This window comes from Sinocyclocheilus rhinocerous, unplaced genomic scaffold (assembly GCF_001515625.1).
Source record: "Sinocyclocheilus rhinocerous isolate Xijiao unplaced genomic scaffold, SAMN03320098_v1.1 scaffold742, whole genome shotgun sequence".
NCBI classification, from domain to species: Eukaryota; Metazoa; Chordata; class Actinopteri; order Cypriniformes; family Cyprinidae; genus Sinocyclocheilus; species Sinocyclocheilus rhinocerous.
Genome location: NW_015641116.1, coordinates 209,264 through 231,965, shown reverse-complemented (window position 1 = coordinate 231,965; position 22,702 = coordinate 209,264). Strand labels below are relative to the sequence as shown.

At 36.0% G+C, this 22,702-nt stretch overlaps 3 protein-coding genes across 4 annotated transcripts in view; 1 reads left to right on the top strand and 2 right to left on the bottom strand.

Moving 5' to 3' along the window:
- The window catches only part of LOC107754672 (probable RNA polymerase II nuclear localization protein SLC7A6OS), a 10,927-nt gene extending 9,497 nt beyond the window's left edge, over positions 1–1,430 (top strand). Inside the window, exon 6 of the mRNA XM_016571215.1 lies at positions 931–1,430. Coding sequence (XP_016426701.1) covers positions 931–1,064 — 134 coding nt within the window. The 3' untranslated portion in view covers positions 1,065–1,430. The remainder of the gene's footprint in view (positions 1–930) is intronic.
- Positions 1,431–3,326: 1,896 nt separating this feature from the next.
- On the bottom strand, positions 3,327–13,947 carry LOC107754647 (Y+L amino acid transporter 2). Its single transcript, XM_016571186.1, has 10 exons — positions 13,941–13,947; positions 9,128–9,199; positions 8,082–8,207; positions 7,356–7,500; positions 7,120–7,243; positions 6,935–7,038; positions 5,772–5,868; positions 5,308–5,457; positions 3,883–4,066; positions 3,327–3,765 (listed from the first exon to the last, which is right to left on the bottom strand). Exons 1-10 carry the CDS (start codon positions 13,945–13,947, stop codon positions 3,698–3,700), a joined length of 1,077 nt encoding a protein of 358 aa, XP_016426672.1. The 3' UTR covers positions 3,327–3,697.
- Positions 13,574–20,056, bottom strand: LOC107754657 (receptor-interacting serine/threonine-protein kinase 2-like). Of its 2 annotated transcripts, none has more exons than XM_016571194.1 (11): positions 19,853–20,056; positions 19,336–19,489; positions 18,594–18,743; positions 18,355–18,491; positions 18,214–18,263; positions 17,969–18,109; positions 17,815–17,897; positions 17,176–17,244; positions 16,818–16,965; positions 16,543–16,716; positions 13,574–14,666 (listed from the first exon to the last, which is right to left on the bottom strand). In XM_016571194.1, exons 1-11 carry the CDS (start codon positions 19,993–19,995, stop codon positions 14,362–14,364), a joined length of 1,554 nt encoding a protein of 517 aa, XP_016426680.1. In that variant the 5' UTR covers positions 19,996–20,056; the 3' UTR covers positions 13,574–14,361. The 2 variants fall into 2 exon arrangements, with proteins under 2 accessions (XP_016426680.1, XP_016426681.1); XM_016571195.1 differs by having other exon boundaries at positions 13,574–14,645.
- Positions 20,057–22,702: the final 2,646 nt, after the last annotated feature.

Below are 22,702 nucleotides of genomic sequence, written 5' to 3'. Positions count from 1 at the left end.
GACTCCACTGCAGCCACAGTGCTGTTCATGATGGTGAGTGGGGGGAGTGCAGAGGGTTTTCTCCTGAAGTCCACGATCATCTCCTCAGTTTTGAGCGTGTTAAGCTCCAGGTTGTTAAGACTGCACCAGACAGCCAGCTGCTCAAACTCTTGTCTGTAAGCAGACTCCTCAATTCCTGGATGAGGCCGATGACTGTAGTGTCATCCGCAAACTTCAGGAGCTTGACAGAGGGGTCTTTAGAGGTGCAGTCATTTGTGTACAGGGAGAAGAGCAGTGGGGACAGAACGTAACCCTGAGGGGCACCAGTGCTGATAGTGAGGGTCCTGGAAGTGAGTTCCCCCAACCTCACTAGTTGCTGCCTGTTTGTCAGGAAGCTGGTAATCCACTGACAGATGGAGGTGGGTATGGAGAGCTGGGTCAGTTTGGCTGAGAGAAGATCAGGCATGATCAGATAAGATCCTTGCATAATTCCCAGGTCTGTCGAAGTGTTGCAGGATGTAATGCAGTCTCATGTTGACTGCATCATCCACAGACCTGTTTGCTCTGTAGGCAAACTGAAAAGGATCCAGCAAGGGTCCAGTGATGTCCTTCAGGTAGGCCAAGACCAGTCTCTCTAATGACTTCATGACCACAGACGTGACAGCCACAGGTCTGTAATCATTAAGTCCAGTGATTTGGGGTTTTTTGGGGACCGGAATGATAGTGGAGCGTTTAAAGCAGCAAGGAACTTCACACTGTTCCAGAGATCTGTTGAAGACCTGAAATGGAGGCCAGATGGTCAGCACAGAGATTTGGACAGGCAGATGAAACACTGCCTGGGCCTGAAGCTTTCCTAGTCTTCTGTTTTCTGAAGACCTGGTTTACATCCTCAACACAGACCTTATGCGCAGGTTGAATATCGTCATACATCTAATGTATTTTTCTCTCCAGGTTGCTGGAGTGAAGAGCACTCTTACAGCAGGAGGAGCTGGGATCAGTGCCAGCGGGACATGATGGTGGAGTTGGAGAATGACCGAGATGAGAATGAAGACGAGGAGGAACGAGAGTATAATGATTATGACTGAGAGCCTCTGTGTGTAGGTACGAGCATGAGAGAGGCCATTTTTACTGATGTGTGTTGAGTGAAGCTGTATGTTCTTTTGTCAAAAGTGAATGTGTGTGGTAGCCCATGTGCGTGTACTTGTGTGGGATGCTTTGATTTGCGCGTTAATGAGACGAGTGATTTACTATTTGCGTTATTTTGCGATTTGTTTGATGTGAAGATAGTATGGAGAGAAAATGGTGATATTTTGAGTTTGTGTAAGTGTGGGGTGCTTTGTGCTGTCAGTTATGTGTGTAGTGTTTGTACATTCCCCGTATCTAAGGGGTGAGAAACAAAATACCTGTAAATATGTAGATGTGTATAAAAAAATAAAGACTTCAGAATTAAACTGCAAATCTCGTAAATTACTTATTCAAACAGTTCTTGTCTGGTGTATATATATAAAAAGTTTTATTGATATTCTTTCAAATAAATTAATAGAAACACTTGTACATAAATGACAATAGTTGGAAAGCTGTTCAGTGTGTTTCATGCTACAAGGTAAACGTTTATCAGAATGACCCGTTTAAATCACATCTGGACTTCCATCCTGAGATTACTGGGATTTTCACCAGTAACAATGTATTGCTTGTTTGGCCAACAGACATTTAAAGATGATTTTCTGGAAACTGAATGATTCAAGAGCAATTTTCATGACACTTAGTATTGTAATATGTTTTCATTGGGACGGTTTTTTTATTTTTTTTAAGTTTAAAACTGAAATCTCTGAAACTGAAGTTAAGAACACAGATAATAGAGGTCCATTTTAACAGATTTTTATTCTTATTTTACATGTATACTTGTAAAATAATGGAACATTAGGTCATGAATATTGTCTCAAAAGTCATGTAAAATTCATGGAAATTTATTGGTAAAAATGTGTATGAACCCTGTTCATCTTTATTCTTTCGTAACTCTTTCCACAAGCGAACGTGATGCTTCACTACATGTACAGAAGCATAGCAGCAGATTTGAATGTTCAAATGCATACAATCACCTTCCCTCTAAAAACCAGCTATGGCATGTGGGTAATTATACAGGACTGACCTTTCTCGGTGGTTGGGCCGCAGTTGTGGAATAACCTCCCTTTAGAGATTAGACTTGCCTTTTCTCTGTCCACTTTTAAATCTCTCCTAAAAACATATGTTTTCTTTGGCTTATAAATAATTTTCTATTATGGTCTTTGCTTAGTCTTCTAAGGGTTTATACTTTGTTTCTCTTGTGTTATTATTATATTTACTTTTTTTATTATTAGGGCGAGACCCTGTTTTAATTGTTTGGTTGTGCTGATTTTTATATACAGTGGGGCAAATAAGTATTTGATACACTGCCGATTCATCATGCTTTGGGGGTGCTTTTCTGCAAAGGGGACAGGACGACTGCACCGTATTGAGGGGAGGATGGATGGGGCCATGTATCGCGAGATTTTGGGCAACAACCTCCTTCCCTCAGTAAGAGCATTGAAGATGGGTCGTGGCTGGGTCTTCCAGCATGACAATGACCCCAAACACACAGCCAGGGCAACTAAGGAGTGGCTCCGTAAGAAGCATTTCAAGGTCCTGGAGTGGCCTAGCCAGTCTCCAGACCTGAACCCAATAGAAAATCTATGGAGGGAGCTGAAACTCCGTGTTGCCCAGCGACAGCCCCAAAACCTGAAAGATCTGGAGAACACCTGTATGGAGGAGTGGGCCAAAATCCCTGCTGCAGTGTGTGCAAACCTGGTCAAGAACTACAGGAAACATCTGACCTCTGTAATTGTAAACAAAGGTTTCTGTACCAAATATTAAGTTCCATTTTTCTGTTGTATCAAATACTTATTTCATGCAATAAAATGGAAATTAATTATTTAAAAATCATACAAAATTACAGATCTTTCCATTCTTTGTAAGTGGGAAAACTTGAAAAATCGGCAGTGTATCAAATACTTATTTGCCCCACTGTATATATATATATATTTTTTTACTATTTTTGAATCTCTGTGCAGCACTTTGGTCAGCCGTGTGGCTGTTTTATATGTGCTATATAAATAAATTGAAACTTGAACCCTCTGGCCAAGACGGAACACTCCAAAAACTGTAAGAGAACTGAAACATTTGTGCCAAAGTAAATCACAATAAGGAAGATAATAAATAAAATAAAATCTCCTTCACTTAAAGTACATAAATAAATTGACAGACAATTTAAAAACCAGATTCTAAAATAAAACCCTGTTAGATTAAAAAAAAGGGAGTTATGTAACAAAAATGTTACATAAATCTAATTCTTGGCCATGTTCTTCATAATGGCATACACACAACCACTGCATCCTGTTTATGTACTCATTTCTCTGAAAGGAATACAGATGGTGTTTGGTTCATGAGCACTCAGTGCCTTTAAAAGCTTTAAAATGGGCTTTTTTTTTTCATGCCATATGGTTCTTAAGGTCATATTTCTAATACTCATTGCACCATTACCTTAACAGAACCCTTTTATAATTAAGAAAAAGAAGAATCCAACGCAGTGACATTAAGAGTGCATCTGTGTCTTTAAAAGTGTGGAAGATCTTTTTCCCGTTTCTCCAGATATTGGTTTCCTCTCCCTGAACCAGTGGGTTTGTGTCAAACGGGTGCAAGTGTTCTAATCAACAGTGTCTAACTCAGTGAGCACACAAAAGCAGGTGAACTGGGTGAAACGGGTGATGGCACCTGTGTAAGGGAGATACACACACGCGTTAAAAAGCATCAGTTGCTGTCGTTTTGGTTGTAAATCAGTGTAATGAAAGGACAAATGAAAGTTTCACTGCTAAAGGCTGTGGTACTTACATAACAGTTTAGTGATGATGGGTGGCCGCTTGGACTCTGGAACATAGATACCCAAGAAGTAAACAGGCACTCCAGAGAGGGCAATAGCAATTCCAATGAATGAGTTGAGCGTGTCAGAATAAAGTGGCACAGCCACCAGGAACACAACACAGATGCAGAAGATGATGGGATACAGTAGACTCAACTATATGCACAAAGAAGAGAGGAAAGCAACATTAATTCACATGCAGTGTCACAAAATTGCACCTGATATTAAGGTGGAAACTCAAATCTAGAAAGCTTGTCTGAAATCTGTCGTTTCAATTTCCCCTTCTGAATGATATTATTTCAAGATTCTGAACCAGTCCAAACTAACCAGTTATTTACACTAACATTCAAAGGTTTGGGGTCAGTAATAAGTCTCATATTGTTCACCAAGGCTGCATTTATTTGATCAAAAAAAAAAATACTGTAAAAACAGTAATATGATGAAATATTATTACAATTTAAAATAACTGATTTCGGTTTGAATACATTTTTAAAATATAAAGCTGAATTTTCAGCATCCATTACGGCAGTCTTCAGTGTCACATGATTCTTCAGAAATAATTCTAATTTGCTGATTTGGTGTTCAAAAACAATTCTTATCAATTTTTTTAAAAATAGTTGTGCAGCGGAATTATTTTTGTAGAACCCATGATACACACTTTTTCATGGATTCTTTTATCATCAACTAAGTTTAAAAAAAACAGCATTTATTTGAAACAGAAATAAATTTTGTAACAATGTAAATGTCTTTAGTCACTTTTGATTAATTGAATGTCTTCACTGAATAAAAGTCTTAATGCTAAATAAAAAGTATATTTTTTTAAAATGTACAAACCTCAAACTGTTGAACCGTAGTGAATATAACAGTATAGCCGTTTGTAATGGGTTTAGGTGTTCAAAATACACAGTAATATAAAGCTGAATTTTCAGCATCCATTACGGCAGTCTTCAGTGTCACATGATTCTTCAGAAATAATTCTAATTTGCTGATTTGGTGTTCAAAAACAATTCTTATCAATTTTTTTAAAAATAGTTGTGCAGCGGAATTATTTTTGTAGAACCCATGATACACACTTTTTCATGGATTCTTTTATCATCAACTAAGTTTAAAAAAAACAGCATTTATTTGAAACAGAAATAAATTTTGTAACAATGTAAATGTCTTTAGTCACTTTTGATTAATTGAATGTCTTCACTGAATAAAAGTCTTAATGCTAAATAAAAAGTATATTTTTTTTAAATGTACAAACCTCAAACTGTTGAACCGTAGTGAATATAACAGTATAGCCGTTTGTAATGGGTTTATGTGTTCAAAATACACAGTAATTGATCACACATACTTTTGCATGTTATTATTTAAACATTTTTATTTCATCTGAACAGTCTCTACTTCCTCACCTTCAGTGGTCGGGGCCTGTCCGGCTCTTTCCAGCGAAGGTAGATCTGCCCGGCAATAGATAGGCCAACGAAAAACCAGTAACTGAAGCTGTAATAGTTAATCAGCTGGAAAACATCCTCCACTGTAAGGTAGATCAGAGCCATGGCACACTGCAGACAGAAAGCACAATCTAAGTGACTTGGTCCACTAGATGGAGACAGAAAACATTAAATGTCCCAGACTGAGGCACTCTACAATTGCATCTATGTCTCGAAAGCTAAATGTAGTACATAAGAGGAACTTTAAAAATGTATAAATACATATATATTTAATATTATTATAATATTGGTATTACTATAATATTCGTCTATTAATTAAAAAAAATTTTTTTAAAAGGGAGCAAAAGTCAGGAAATCATATTGGCAAAAAAAAAAAAATTATGTTATGATGCAATTGGTGTTAATTGTAACTGAAATGCACTTGCATTGAATAGCAGAGCTGGAACCGGTGTGAATCTCTCCACGTGAATCATAGACAAAGCATCTGGAAGATGACCTTCTCGAGCTCCCACGAAGAACAACCTGCAGCAGCAAGAGACTCACTGTTTCTTCAAATGTATATGCATCATCTGTTAGTGCACCTAATCAGGATTATTATAGTTAATTAAAACCATTAAAAAAAATTGTTACTTGAAATAAACTCTAACTGAAAAAAAAAAAAAAAAAAATACAAAATTGTAACGTTTTTTTTTTTTTTTCAGCTAGTTGCCAAGGCAACGTTTAATTTTAAATTTAGTTTAACTTGATGTACTAAAATAAGTAAAACTGAAATAAATACATATTTCAGTACAGACATTAATAAAAACTAATAAAAAATGACAAAAAACACAAAACTACTAAAACTTTCAAATTAAATGAAAACAATACAACTAATTTGAAATATAATAAAATCTACAATAGTATATCAATGATATTAAAATAACACTGCATTTAATCAAAAGTACTGAGAATTCAAATCAATTAAGCAAACCAAATGCATAAATGCATGAAAAAAAAAGACAAAAGATACAAAACATCAAGATTGTATGAAAATGAGTTTCATACTCATGTTTACACATTGTTGACCTTAAAATCAATTGTATTTGAAAATTGCCTACATATACTTTTATATCATACATAAAACACATGAACAAACAAGTGCAGTAAGTATAAACAGGAATTTAAGTTCTCAGATCTTCTGAATTCCCATCAGCACTGGATGTAGGTTCTCATCACTCCCAAAAATCCTCAGCACACCACATTATCTGACACATGGAATAGTAGCGTGAACCCCGACACGGTCATTACCACAAAGCAGCTCCAGATGGTGTGAGCAATAGAGTAGCTCCCTATAAAAACCACAGGAGCTGAACTAAGCTTCGTTCCTCCTCCTGGAGGTTAACACCAGTCATTAAGAATAAACTTGAGGAACAAAGCAGAGGTTCAAGTGGAATAATAAAACCGTAAAGCCAGAGCAACTGTAGATGGCCATTTTCAAAACGCATAATACCAACACAGCTCCAAATTGGTCTCTATAGACAGGAAAATGAGAGAAAAGACTAAAGCTAGTGTTCTGTGATGCTATGTAGACATCAAGCTTCAGACTGACCTGGATGCAGCAATGATGGAAGCATTTAGACCTCCGTAACAGGATAAAGCAACCGCAATAGGGATGCTCCAACTCATCACTCCCAGAGTGTGGTCTGCAAACGTCTGTGGGACGATTAGGAAACATTAGCCGTTACACTACAGACTCTACAAACATTATGACAGCACAGAAGACTATGAACTCACCACAGCGACAGCATCACTGGCGAGGATGGCACTCATGTCCAGCACAGCATAATAGGCCACGTTTGTGAGGATGTAGATGATCGTAACAATCGGCATGGAGATTGCAATGGAGAGAGGAAGGTTCCTGGGACATGCATGGACAGATGTGTTAGCTATCATACGAGTACCTATTTTTACATACTGTATCTTCACAACAGGAACAGGAACTGAGGATCAAGTTGGTCTCAAAGAAGTACCTTTCAGGGTCCTTAATCTCTTCTGTGACAAAGTTAAGAGTGTCCCAGCCTGAGTACGAGAAAAGAGCCGAGTACAAGGCCAAAGCAATATCTCCTGGGTCGCGAGACGAGCCTTGGAAAGAATCCTCAAAGTTCATTGAGAAACCTGTGTGAGAAACATTACAAAAGTACTGTAACGGTTAACAACTTTTCAAGATCAGTATGTGTGGGAATGCATGTTGTATTGTGGTTTTCTTCTTGTTAGATGGATTTACATATCTAACATACTCTTGCATAATTGATGTTTGTACATTCTGCTCAGCGACTACAAAAGAAAAATGGCCTTTAGGCTAATTCTTGCACATTTACAGTTATGCTTATTAGTATGCACTGTCCCTGTTAAATAAACTAAGGAAATAAAATTTTTAAAATAGCTAATGAGAGAAACCATAATTCAAGCCTTAAAGGGATAGTTCACCCCAAATGTTATAATTCTGTCAAAATTCTTTACGTAATTTCAAGCCTGTATGATTTTTTTTCTTCTGCAGAATATAAAAAAAATAAAATCAGTCATACAGGACAGGATTGTAGTGACATGAGGGTGAATAAATAATGAGGGAATTTTCATTTTTGAGTGTCTATCCCTGTAAAATGATTCAGAACTCATGAGAGAGCAACATTTGGCCTGGACACAAACAAGCAAAACATTTGCAAAAACATCTTAAAAATCCCAAGTGCATTTTTTACCTTGGCACAGTTTCACTAGCCCTGTGATGATAATGACGATGAGGGTCAGCACTTTGGCATAAGTGAAGACATCCTGCACCCTGGTACCCCACTTGACATAAGCGGAATTAATAAAGGTGAGCAGGCCTGCAATATCATGAATAGTAAGCATGTTAGCATAAGAAAAAAATATATATGTTGGCAAGTACTCCGACAAGTTAAGGCAGGAATACTCTACACAGTTTTGCACAGATTTGTGCCCCGATTTGCAGTCTGGACGAGTCAACACTAGTTGCTGAAAGTCAGTCTGCAGATTTTAAGCAGTCGGAGTTGACAGATTTCAAGTATGGTGAGCACAGACTCCTGTTTTTTAGCTTTAGACTATGATTCCATCCAGTCGGAGATCAAACATGTTTGATATTTTGAGCCATATTAAGATCACATTGATTTACTTTGATGTGCGTCTCCTAGAAAAGAGGTGCACGTTTCTCTATTAATTTTTTGTTTTCCGAATTACAAAGTCTAGTAGTGTGTGATCCTCAGACTTTCAGCGTATGATGCTCAGTTTTTCTCTGTAGCCATTTACAAAGTCTGCAAGTGTATGATGCCTAGTGTTTTAAAACATGCTCCGATTTTAAAAGTGATGCAATGCATTCCAGCCTTAAAGCGAATGACTACAATGGAATGCTGACTGTGTTTTTGACAACAACAGTAATTTGTACCGAAAGACAGTAATTAAAAAAAAACTATCAATACTTGAATGGATTAGTGGGGAGCAGTAAAAGTTTGATTGCAGTCATGGCAACTGTAATGTTTTCCTCTTTTAGAGTGGCATGTCTAATGACGCTGCTGAAGGTATCCAAGTGAAACAGGAATATGAGGAGAGGCACCACAGAACCAGAGGAACAGGCTCCCTGTACTCAAAAACAAGTTAGTCATTAACTACCCCATGACATTTTTAAAGTTAGACCTTAATGTGTAGAAAGAAAAATCAAGTGAGATAGACAAGAAATTTAAAGAATGGGAAAAACAAGGGTGTAGAGCAACAGCATGTACACGTTACTCACAAATACAAGCAGCAGCAATAAGGCGAGAAGCAGAATATGGAGGCTCGCAGGTGGGGAAGAGCGCTAACAGAACTAAAAAAGTTGAAGTATTAAAATGATGAAATTAATGAACTAAAGCTAAATAGAAGTATTTAAAAAATAATTATAATAAAAATGATAAAATAACAAAGTTAGACTAAAATTAAAATAGTATAAAATATTAATTCAAAATAAATGACAACATATATAAACACTAATTTATAAAAATATATAAACACTAATTCAAAATATTAAATACTATAACAGTATATAAATAAAATATTACAATAATAACACTACAAATGGGGTTCAGAGTTGTTTTGGACCCCACTGACTCTCAATGTATGGACAAAAACAGTTCTTCTAAGAAACATTCTTCAAAATGTCCTCTTTTGTGTTCCACTGCAGAAAGAAAGCCATGCAGGTTAGGAACGACACGAGGGCGACTAAATATTGACAGGATATTCATTTTGGGACAAAACATTTTGTGCATATTTGCTACTGCAAGATAACACTGGAGATCATGCAATTACCCACACATAATTAAAAAGTCACATCTGGCCTCCAATGTCTAGTGATGGTGAGAAGTCAGTACAGGCCAGTGTGATAAGTAGATTACATACATGCAAAACGTGCCGTAGTTAACTGACGAAAAGCTAGTGTGAAGATTGCATCATTGGGATTACGTAAACAAGAAAGTATTTCTTTGGTCAAACATGTTCATAACCCATCTCCCACTCAGAAGCTAAAAATTTAAACTATACATTTAATCCTGAGCTCAGTGAGGGTCTATTATGGGTTTCTAAATGAGGGAAATCACACATTTACTTCGGACTTGCTGTTTGTTGACCCTCTATAAATGATTAAGCATGACGTGTCCACTGCAGCCACCTCTCTTATTGTGGACAGCGGATAGCACATTCCTCTGATTATTTGACTTGAACCACTCACTTTAACATTCATCCTTGTAAAACACTCATTACACTAAGCGTGTCTGAAAACCAACAGTCCTCTTTGCTTGTCTTTCAAACAGAGGGTAGATCATTTTAAATTAATACATATAGTGTGCAATTGTTAAACAAGCACTGATTAAATTGTTCCCAAATTCTCCCCAGAGAGCTTTCCTTCCCTGAGGCTTGTTTCCCATCCTAGAAGATGTTTCCCAGAACTGCAACATTCACAAAAACATCTGCACTCATGATACATCAGTATACAGTGGTAAAGGGCAGTCCACTATTGTTGCCTTGGAAACTCAATGACATCATTTTAGTTTTGACTTTGAATGAGCTGAGCGACTTTTTTGTGGGAACCTGTCAAGCTTTTGATTGATGCTCTTGGTGTTTTTTTCTTAGTGTGCTCTTATCTATTTGATACAGACTGACAAAAGTGCAAGATAAGATGTTTAATCCATACAGATAAATATTTAAATGGAAGTACAAACAATGTAGTGTGTGTTTGAATGAATGCGTGTTGTTCAAGGGATCTTTCGGAAAGAGAAAAAAAATGTTTTGGAAAGATGCATTTTCCATGTTGCATCAGCTGAGTGATCAACACCCGTTCTGTTTGTCTGCCCTTACAGCCTCATTGTCATTCGTGTCTAATTAAATAATCTGAATAAGGTCCATGACAGTGAGTGGTTTCACATACATCCTTTTAATATTGTTTGTTTGTTATTCCTTACTAAGCATTTTTAAAATAGTACACAATTACATTTATCATCTTGCACTGTTCTCAAATTTTTCTCATTTTGTCAACACATAGCCTAACAATAGGCTAGATAATCGTTGTTTATGTAGGTATTCTTTTTAATACCTAGATCTTATTTTGTTTATTAAAACTAAACGCGACTTATAAACAAAATAAGAAACAAAAGCTGATTTTAAAAATCACTCAAAAACAACCTAATCAACTTGGCACCCCGCGATCAAAACAAGTTCATATTTGGCAACCCTCTTTGTTACGACAAGACGCACTTCAGTCTCGTTAAAGTAAAGAAAGGTCGGGCTCTATACAGAATAAGATATATATATTACATGTAATCGGCTGACACAAAAATAAATAAACAAATAAAACTGCACAAGTGTCTGAAACTACATTAGGAGACTTTAACGCTGAGGTTGTCCCCGCAAGCCCATCAGCTGTTCAACAAAAGTGTAGCTTGTAACGTTACTGTGGGTAAGATCATGGAGCGATGGGCTAAAGAATATAGCTCTTATAAATCCATTGTTCATAAAGTATATCTGGCATAGTGAATGACTGGAACTGGAATAAACCTAAAGCATTTAGTAATCGATTGGATGATGAGAAGCGACATCCTGTTTTTCTAACGTAGAGCGCAGCAGAATCTGAGACACGATCACCGAGTCTTTTTTACGGAGATATTTCCCCGCTCCGCTTTGTAATGAACATATTGAACACATTCAGTTCATGCATATATGAGAAAAAATCATTAAAATGGAATTATAACAGGATAGCTGCTCTAGCCGATTTACCACAACCAGCCCAGTCCTTCTTATTATTCTTCTTTAAACGTAACGTTAAAAAAAGAAACATGTCCTTACCTTGTTGTGCCCTTTGTTTATCGTCTCTGTCTAACTGGTGACATTAGCAGACAGGGCAGCATCTTTAAAAAACCCTGAAGCACGGAGGGCAAGCTGCCAGAAGGTCACGTGATACCGGTAAAATTGATGTCACGTGGGTTATTTGCAAATCAAACCAACTGACCAACCCTCTTTGTCAGAAAACCCATTCAGGTGTTGCCCTATAGCCGAAAGCGACCGATTTAAAAGTAATTAGTAAAATAGTAAAAGTAATGTAAGTAGTTTCTGATTAACGCTGGTTCACATCTGATATGTTCAAAGTCAAGCGATTAGCTTTAAATAGAGGAATAAGGATTTGCTACAGAGGAAGGGATGAAAAGAATAAAAGGCCTACTGTGTGTGTGTGTGTATATATATATATATATATAATATATATGTGTGTGTGTGTGTGAAAATTCAGCAGCCATTATTCTAGTCTTAATATTTTCTTACATTTTCTAAAATTTTCTTTCAGGATTCTATGATGAATTGAACATTCAAAAGAACAGCATTTATTTGAAATAAAAATCTTTAAACATTATAAGACTTCACTGTCACTTTTGCCCAATTTAATGCATCCTTGCTGAATAAAAGTATTATTCTCTTTTAAAATACAATTTCACTGACTCCAAATTGTGAACGGATTGTGAATGGTACAAGGTAAGAAATAGGTCCTGCAACTGGTTACCAATTCTTTTAATAAAATTTTTACCTTCACTAGTTCATTTTAAATGGCCCTGCATTGTGTAATGGTGTAATAAAAAAAATATATATATTTTGTCTTTTTATGAGTTTGGAGCTTTATTTATAATAACTGTCATATTTATACTAATTATGAGAAGAAAAAAATCATTTTGCAAATAAATGAGCATTAAATATCTATTAAATCTAAAATGATTTTATTGTTTCAGAAGATAGCATTTTTATTTTATTTTATTTCTAGAAATTCAACCCAGAAATGTTTTATATATTTTATTGTGTATATTTTATTATATTGTATATTGTATAGTTTATTTTTTAGCCATTTTATTTTATTTAGTTAGTTAGTTAATTGTATTTCAGTATTTGAAAGAAGTATTAATTAAAATAATAATAATAAATAATAATAAAAAAATATATATATATTTTGTCTTTTTATGAGTTTGGAGCTTTATTTATAATAACTGTCATATTTATACTAATTAGGCTTGTTTCCCATCCTAGAAGATGTTTCCCAGAACTGCAACATTCACAAAAACATCTGCACTCATGATACATCAGTATACAGTGGTAAAGGGCAGTCCACTATTGTTGCCTTGGAAACTCAATGACATCATTTTAGTTTTGACTTTGAATGAGCTGAGCGACTTTTTTGTGGGAACCTGTCAAGCTTTTGATTGATGCTCTTGTGCTTTAAATATAATGATATTTATAATTATTATTCTTAATAAATAAACAAATGAAAAAAGGTTCTCTACAATATAGTAAGAATAATATGTCACATTCCTAAGACGCTGCTGAAGCAACTTGAATTTTCAAGTCAAAGACATTTCATTGCAATGTGAGTAAAGGCCCCTATGGCAAGGACCATTCATGCCCTTTAAAACTAACCAGTGTAAAGATCATCCATGCAATCAGACAGTCTATGAGGAGGTATGTGGCATGGTATTCACCTTAGTAATACCAAGTAATAGCTGTTCTTCAAGAAGTGGATCTTACGTAAGAGCTCAGGTCAAATGCTGAAGGTACACATACTGTTAAATACACATACTGTTATGTGGTAAAGACACAACAGTATATATATATTATAAAACGTATTACCAGTGTGAACATTTAATGACATTTCTTATACAATGTTTATTTTGTCCATACATTCATTTTTAATATTTATGTATTTATTTTGCTTTATACATGCCATGCTACAAACTGTACATAGGGAAGAAAAAAAGAATGTCTTGTTGCAAGATACACTACAATCAGAAACTACTGAGTCTGTTGTGCAACATGCACAATTGTAAGTCGAAAAAAAACAAAAAACTTACATCCTTGGAAATGTGTATTACATGCAAGATAAATGTGGTTATAGTAAGAAAAATGTAAAAATATTTGATGAGTCTATCAGATGAATGTGATATATTTGGCTGTGAACTTCTCAGTCAACAGTCTCAGTATTAACTGAGAGTGAAAGTTCACAGCAAACACTGTTAAGTAAGCATGATTAAGGGAAACAGCCTTACCTTTCATGAAGGTTCTTTTCAAAATAATCTGTTTTTGTGCTGTTGATTTTTTTTCTCTCCACAAAGGAATGTAATCAAACCTATATTTGCCCATTCATCAGAACATCCATCATCATCATCAAAGGCATTTAACTAATCCCTTCAGTTTGTCAACTGGGAAACAATGACATCATCAGCACCCTTTATAATGGGTGTTAATCTGATGAGATCTTTAGATCCAAGACTAAAGCTGCATTGCAGCATACCCTTCCAGAGAGTCTAACCTCTCTTCATCTGTAACAGAGTAGTCCAAACAAGAACACACTAACAATCCCAACACATTACAGTGCCATACAAATCTTATATCAATCTGATATAAGTTGTTTCATGTGCAGTTACTGCATTTTTCCATTGCATAAGAGTAGCGGCACGTTGGCTTAACTTATCCAGCCTGCCACCTATGTGTGGTCTGAGTATTTTCGGTGGATACTAAACCTAAAGTTGTGGCCACCAAGATAGCAACATTTTCACCAAGGCAGGCACAGACATCAAGCAAACAGCGCGTGCGTGTGGTCAAGGTCAGGGCTGCAGTGATGATCTCGTACATCTCACGGGTCACAGCCTGTCTAGCCCGCAACACATCAAGTAGGTTGTTGAGTCGCCCCTCAGTCATGCAGCGAACAATGACCTCCCGTCTTTCTTGCAGAAGTCGGCAACAGCTCCTTCCTGCAGACAGCTGACATTTAACTAGAGAAAGAGGAAGGATCAGAGTATATGATAACAGTGTAAGCATAGAGTTAGGAACTAACACAAAGACAATATTTATACATCATTTTTATATTGTTCTATTATTATATGTGTGAGCAAAGCAAATCTGATCAATCTAGCTCCACTCCGCTCCGCTCACAGAAATAAATTACATTTTTAAATATATTGAAATAGAAACCAGTTATTTTGAATTGTAATAATATTTCACAGTATTACTGTATTTTGATCAAATAAATGCAGCCTTGGTGAGCATAGAAGAAGGGCATTTTAGTCAAAAACATTAAAAATAATACTAATCCCGAACGTTTGAACCATAATGCATTTAAAAAAAAAATTGCCTTCCCTCTTAGCCAGTTACTTCACTGCGACAAAACCTTCTGTACTACTTGCATTTCAATGAACAAAACAAGACTAATTCTGAGAAAAACAAAATCCCTCTGGGGAGGAAACACACTGGACACAGATAAGGCATGAGTGGGGCAGTCATTCAGGAAGCGAGTGAGCACAGTCCAACAGAACTGCTTACTGCGCACATGTAAAGTCCCAACACAAAGAACTGATACATTTGCTGTGTCCAGGTAGTTATGCCAACAGTACGTACTCAATATCCTCTTGGGACCCTTTTGTCCTCTGTAGAGGACATTATATTTTAGTGAATTTCTCTGAGACCGTACATGCCACAGTGTTAAGTCTGGATGTCCTGTACAGAGCACATTCAGGGCTTTTTAGCGATATCAAATGTTTGGAGGTTTGATCATAAACACTCCTTGGTCTTTAAAATGGACTGATATTGACAGAACGATCAAACTTAGCATGATTAAATATGATAATATTGTGTAATTATCATTTAAATCTGACTAATTTTCAAATTGTTTGTCATAAACATCTCAGAAAAATGTTATTACTCACGTTACTGTAATTAAGTAGTTTTTTTTCAGAAATTGTACTTTTTTGAGTAGTTCAAAAATTGTGTACATTTACTTTTACTTGTGTACATTTTAAGTGATGTATCTGTACATTTACTCCTCTATTTTCCCTTCGTTTGTAGTCATTAAATGCTTGTTTTAATTTTATTTTTATCCATGATTATTTTGATTTATGATTCTCAATTCTTTATCACAAAACGCTAAAACTGGCACCGTTTTTAACGCATCTCTTGGTGTGTGATGATGAATTCTCGTCTGAGTTTCTAATGGTTTTGTATTCTTTGCATTGTTCTAATATTTTATGTGCAACAATAGCATGCTCTGGCTGCAATGTATAGATACATTGTATAGAATGGGAATGCAAATTTATAGACATGTATGCACATATTGTATAAAGTAAAATAGTATATCAGATCATTCTGTTATATCTTGCATAACATAGTTGAGAATCATCTTTGGACAAAGTTTGGTTAAAAACAGCCTGAAACCTAAAAACTGATTGGTGAATGAAAGAAATAAAACATTGTTTTTGCCTATACATGTCTTTTCATGTCTATTTACTTTTTTTTAATAACTTAGTCCTCTACAAAGGACATATAATAAAATGTGAATAAAATATATTTTTTCAAAAATGTTTTTCTCCATTTGTTTCTTATGCTCCAACCAATGTAATGAAATAAAAAACGACAAAATTCAGGAGGATATGTACACAAAGCTCCTCCAGATTTGTTTACCTAAAATACATCAGTCAATTAAGACTGACAAAGAGCAAAGCTCTTCCAGATGGATTAAAGTGTGCAACAATGGCATGTTTATGTTCTTGGTCCGAACTCATATGTTGGAAATGTGCAGGACAGGAATAGAGAGTTTTGGAGGGATTCAAAAACTTATACTGTTAGGACATTTTGGAGACAGAACTAATTTCTCACCCTGGTTGCCAGCGTTGTGTTGTGGGTTATTCTGAAATATCGTTGTGGGGGAAACACATGGGAACCTTAAAGATGTAGAGCTCTGTCTCTGGGGAACTCTGGGACTTCCATTAATCTGAGTGAAACCATGATCGTTGCAGGAGTTATTGGATTGGACTGAACTTTTGCCAGTATCTATAAAAGACATGAGCAGGGAAAAACATAATTATAAGACAATTTATAGTAATGAAGTGATAAAATGTAAACAACATACTTTTAAATGAGAGATCACTAACCCCTACAACATCCAATCTGACGACAACCCCTTGTTGCCATTGGCAGAGGGGCCTTTTCTTTTGCATTCAGTGAAGACTGTGGCAGAGTTTCATTCTGGGGAATCACCTTGGAGGTCAGATTTTTTGTAGTACTTTTGCAACTATTGACCTGTTGGTGGTAAAAGACAGTCGGCTGTCAGAATCCAAAAGCTTTAAGAAGATTTATTTTTGAACGTTATTTATTATGAACACACACAATACAAAATACAGCATCGGACTAAGTTCCTGCTTAATAATACTAACATTACGATATAAAAATGAGACAACATTTCAACACAAAAGTAAAACCTGCTCAAAATAAATGTACCAGCTGTCTTACCTCTAGGTTATGTAGCTCAATAGGCAACTCCCAAGATGAGCGCATTTTACAGCTCGGCAGCCTCCTCTCCTGGTGAAACAGACAAACATCAGGTCAACCATCAAATTCTTCACATCTGTATTCAAATTAATTTCAATAAAAAAAAAATCCACATAATATGGAGTCCATGTTCACTAGTGAAAATGCTTCTACTGATTTTTTATAATTTCATACTTTTTGCATTACACATTTTATTATCAGCATAACGTAAGTCAAAAGTTGATGTGAAAAATGAACAGTATTGGTTTGTGGATTGTCTTCATTTTGCAAAAATCAGCACTCGAGTTGCATGAACTTCACAAGTTTGTGTAAAACCTGATGATCTAAGAATGATTTTAAGAATGATCCAAAAAGCATCTTGTTCTTCAATGGAAGCAAGAACATCTGACCTTTTGAACAGTTTATATAATGATTAAATACTCTGCGTATTGGATTAGTGACCAGAAAATCTTAAATATTTCTTTTTATTCTTAACTTTTAATGTTTCCTTCATTTCCAGATTTTAATGAAAAAAATCTTATGTTTGTACAGTAGTATGAAATTTGGACCCCAATTTATAAAATATCCTATTATTCGGCTCATTAATCATTAGACAAGTACCTTGCATGTTTTCAGATGAACAGCTTCAGTGAAAATCTGTGGCTCAAACACTGCCAAAGTTGTCCTTAGAACCTCTACACACTCTGTATGAGCAGAAAATAATTAGTGATTATATAACATGATCTCTAAGATCCATAACAATTCCATAACTAACCCTTGGCTGATGGTCGTTTTTGAGGTTCACTGTTCAAGCATCTAATGGTGAGCTGGGTGAGGGCATGGCTTTGAGGCGTCATTGGTGGCAGAAGGTCAACCTCCAAACCAAGCCCCAATTTGGTCTGAAGCTGATCAATACCTGTAAGAAAACCAATGTCTTCAGGCAAATGTAGGAATGAAAAATCTTTCTCACTGAATAAGACAATTAGATTACACTGATTCATTGAATAGATGGCAACATACCTTCACACGGACGCTTTCTATTCAACGTTTCCCACAAAAGAACCCCACAACTGAAAATCATTAAAAAGCTCAAATTAACTCCACAATTTCACTCTAATATACAATTGAAACACTCTAAAATGTTGAGATAATGCACCTCACCTATATATGTCAGCTTCCACAGAAGGAACAGCGCCTTGTATGACTTCAGGCGACACATAGGCCAGATCTCTGTAACATGGCCCACGGCCATCAGAGGTGGTCAAGTGCATGTCTATCTCTTGACCCCAGTCACACAACTACAATGCAACACACATAAAAGTAAGAAAAATAGTTAAGCAACTGCACAAAAAAGCATGTTTCTAGTTCAAGGGAATTTTGGGGGCTACGCCTGGCAATACCTTGGCACGGTACTGTTGGTCGAGAAGAACATTAGTGGCTTTCAGGGCTCCATGAGGCAGCGGAATGGCATGGAGATGAGCTAAACCTTTAGAAACATCCAAAAGGATCCGAAGACAAAGAGCCATTGAAAGCTCTTGGAACATGTCTGTCTAATGAAAGCAAAAAATAAATGTCACTTTCAGCTGTTTTAGCTTGCATGCACAGACAGACATTTCCTGAAAGCAAGAGTTATATTACTGATGATGCAATAGCTACTAAAATGCTAATGCATGTATTGGAATGCTATTAGTTGGTTGGCACTATTTTTAGTGCTTAGGGGATTTCCATTTTCTCATGGTCAGAAAAGTCAACACCTTCATCTACTAAAAACAATCACACTTCCTTTTGGGTACACTCTTAAAAATAAAGGTGCTTCAAAAGGTTCTTCAAGCGATGCCATAGAAGAACCATTTTTGGTTCCACAAAGAACCATTCAGTCAAAGGTTCTTTAAAGAACCATCTCTTTCTTACCTTTTTATAATCTGAAGAACCTTCTTTCACCACAAAGAACCTTTTGTCAAACAGAAAGGTTCTTCAGATGTTAAAGGTTCTTTATGGAACCATTTGGACAAAAAGGTTCTTCTATGGCATCGTGAAGCACCTTTATTTTTAAGAGTGTAGATAACAGACTCATCAGGTCGTTGACTCATTAAATCATCTTTTTAAATAAAGTTAAAAAAATAAAAAATAAAAATTCAAAACCTCATGTAGTAGTGAATCTAGAGATCCTTCAGTCATCCAGTCCCACACCAGCCCAACCAGAGAGCGAGTTGTGTACACACCCAATGGGACTAGAACTTGCTCAGAACACACCTTGCCCAGCATTCCTTCTTTCTTTAACCTATCAATCCATTTACTGATACCACAGACACACACACACACACACACACACACACAAAGCACTTAAGTTTTGTTTTCCATTGTTTGCTTTGGAAATACCCTATACATTGAGCAATGTTTGTACATAGATTTTACTGCACAAAACATTGCAATATTTAATAGAGTTTAGTTTGATTGTTTATTAATATTAACATGAACTATTAATATTCATTACTAGTTTTATCGTTTTAAAAGTACTTACTAGTAATTTGCTACTAATTAATCAATATTATATAGTAAATAATCATTAGACAAGTATATGAATATTTACTATGCAAAGCGCAACAAATAAACGTGCAAAAATGATTAGTCACATATGATGAGTGAAAATGCAGTTTACCTATCCTTGATTAACTTGACAGCCACTTTGTGTCCTGTCCTCCCGAAATGTCCTCGCAAACACGCACCTACACTCGTTCGGACCAAAACTACATCGCGCAAGTCTTTCTCATCAATCATCTGCAGATGACTGGCCTGAGCCATTCCTCTGGACCCAGTCGATTTCAGCCCTGCCGGGATACCGAGAGACTGTTCGACTACATCCATTTGCTGTCACGAATAGAAAATGAAAAGAATCAAGAGCCCAGCCCCATATCGCGCGCTCATTACACATCGCTTGTTTATGTCGCGTCCTATTGGCTGAGGTCCCAGAAATCCCCGGCTATTTTAACAAAGTCACGTAGTCTTGAAAAACAATTGCATTTGAACTAATAATTGATTCACCTGGGCAAGAGAGAGGGTAACATCTTAAGCTTAAGACTGATAAACCGATTAAAGTCTGATATGCAATAAACAGTGATAGCTTGCTGATCTCACTGCTCAGCTTTTTTTCATGCACATAAAGAAAAAAACAAACAAACAAAAGCAAAACAAAACAAAAAACCTGGCAAACATAAATTTCAAATATAGGCTATGCTAAATGTTGTAAACAGTGAAGCTGAATGAAATACATTTTTGATGTTAGATTTAGTTTCAAACTTCATCTACCAAAATATACTTCAAATATATTTCAAAATGTATTTCAGGGGCAAGAAAACACATTTTCAATCATACAGTAGCCTTGGATAAATTCAAATATGGATGGAACAGCCTACTAAAGATCAAAACTAGACATAATATGCTTTAATAATGTTTCTTTCTTTTTTTCACCCCCCCTTTTTTTATGGACCATTGTAAAGTATGTTCCTTTCTGATTTTTCTTCAAATGTAACGTGAATGTTTATTTTATTTTTTGGGATTGAAATATATGGAGGGCAAACATTTATATCTTGGGAACAAATTGATTATTGAAGCAATAGACTGGGGGGAAATGATTGCTTGTCACCTAATCAGGGTCATCTCAAGGTAAAGAGTCATTGGTGTGGTTCATGGAGTCATTTTAATAAATGCTAACATCTTCACAATGAGGATCGTCACTTCTTTTTGAGTATTCGTCACTTCTTCTTTTTTTTTCCCCCTTGCCCCATTTCTCCTGAAAGTAATGACCACATGAATAACATCATAGTAGCCGACCTATACAAAATAACTATAAAAGGAAGACAACAAGGCAGGGGAGTGGAAATACTAGAGTTATTAATTATTAACCACTTAGCATACATTTATCACCATTTTTAGTAGCCTGTACATCATGTCTAAATTGCCTCTAGTCATAATGATATAACACTGCTAATATATCCTGCTTCAACAGCTATGGAGTATATGAACTCATCAGCGTGACTCCATCTTTCTCAACAATAAAAGCAGTTTCCTCTTTTTCTCAGATGTCTGCCGAAATTGCAAAAGGAAGTGCCTGCCACACACTTGGGGGTTTTCATTGCAAGGCTAAAGTTTATAATTAAGTCTTACACCACTTGCTGATCACTGTTCAGCATGACAAGTGAATGGGAAGTGATATTTCTATCTTACAGAAAAGGGGATGTCCAAAGTGACTGAATTTACAATAGAAAGTGGAATCTTGTGAGTCATTTATTTTGTCACATGCTGTTATCTCAGGACAAAAAGCTATTGTCACTTTACTATTAACTTATTATTTTAACTGTTTTATTGTATAGGTTATACATTATTGTACATAAGAAAAAAAAAGTATTTAGAATTCATAACGATATTAAATAAAGATGACAGAGGTAAACAGACACTGACAATGATTAACGTTGTTGAGCTATCTGGTCTATCTGATAAAACTAATCAATACATTGACTTTTTATCCAAAAATGATTCAAACTTATCATTACTTGAACAATATGTTATGCTACGCTGCTCACAAATGCACAAAGATAAAGAAGAAAGTTTAGAAAGTCTTTTAATCCAACACAGGTAATCCACAAATACAGGGTAGAGACCGAACCAAGGAAACACAAATGGAACTGAACTTAAGCAGGGGAGATAATGACACACACACACACACACACACACACACACATACAAACAATGAAAATGCTACAGTAAAAATGTATAAAAACGTGCATGGTAACAGTCAAGTGCCCTGGGAATAAGGCCCCAGTGCAATTTTTAATGCACCCTCAAAGGCATCTGAGATATGGGTCCTCCAATTGGGCCAATAATGCAATTTCTCCTATTGTAGTGTCTTATCTGCCAAACTTATGGGTCCATAACTTCAAAATGCTACAGTAAAAATGTGTGAATATTTGCATGGTAACAGTCAAATGCTCTGGGCTCAGAAATCAGAAATTACAGTTGGAAGATGCTACAAGTTACAGTATTTACAAATATCATATATGAATTTAAGCAAAATGAATGTGCTTTTTATAGCAATGATCATTTTGTATTATCATCCAGAGCTGATGTTCTGCAATCCTTGGACGCGTAGGTGTCATCTCTTCAAAGATGTTGGGTCATGTGAAGACTTCACAGTGAAGTCTTCATAAGAGGATGCATTCGATCAGAAGAAGGTACCTCTGGAGACAGGAAGTGAAGCAGAATTTGGATTCGGACGTGCCTTGATGCCTTGGAATGCTGCCTCCGAAGGCAGGAAGGTACTCTGATACATTTCTTGTGAATTCATGAGTGTATGTCAGTGATCCAAAGCAAATGTATGCGTGTAAGTGATTACTCCAGAGTCAGTAAAACCCCTTTTATGTAACTTTCCACAGAGGAGCTGCAACCCAGTGAACAAGTTGTAAACAAGGAGCTCAGATGAAAATCAAGCTGAACAAAGGGGAACGTAATGGCC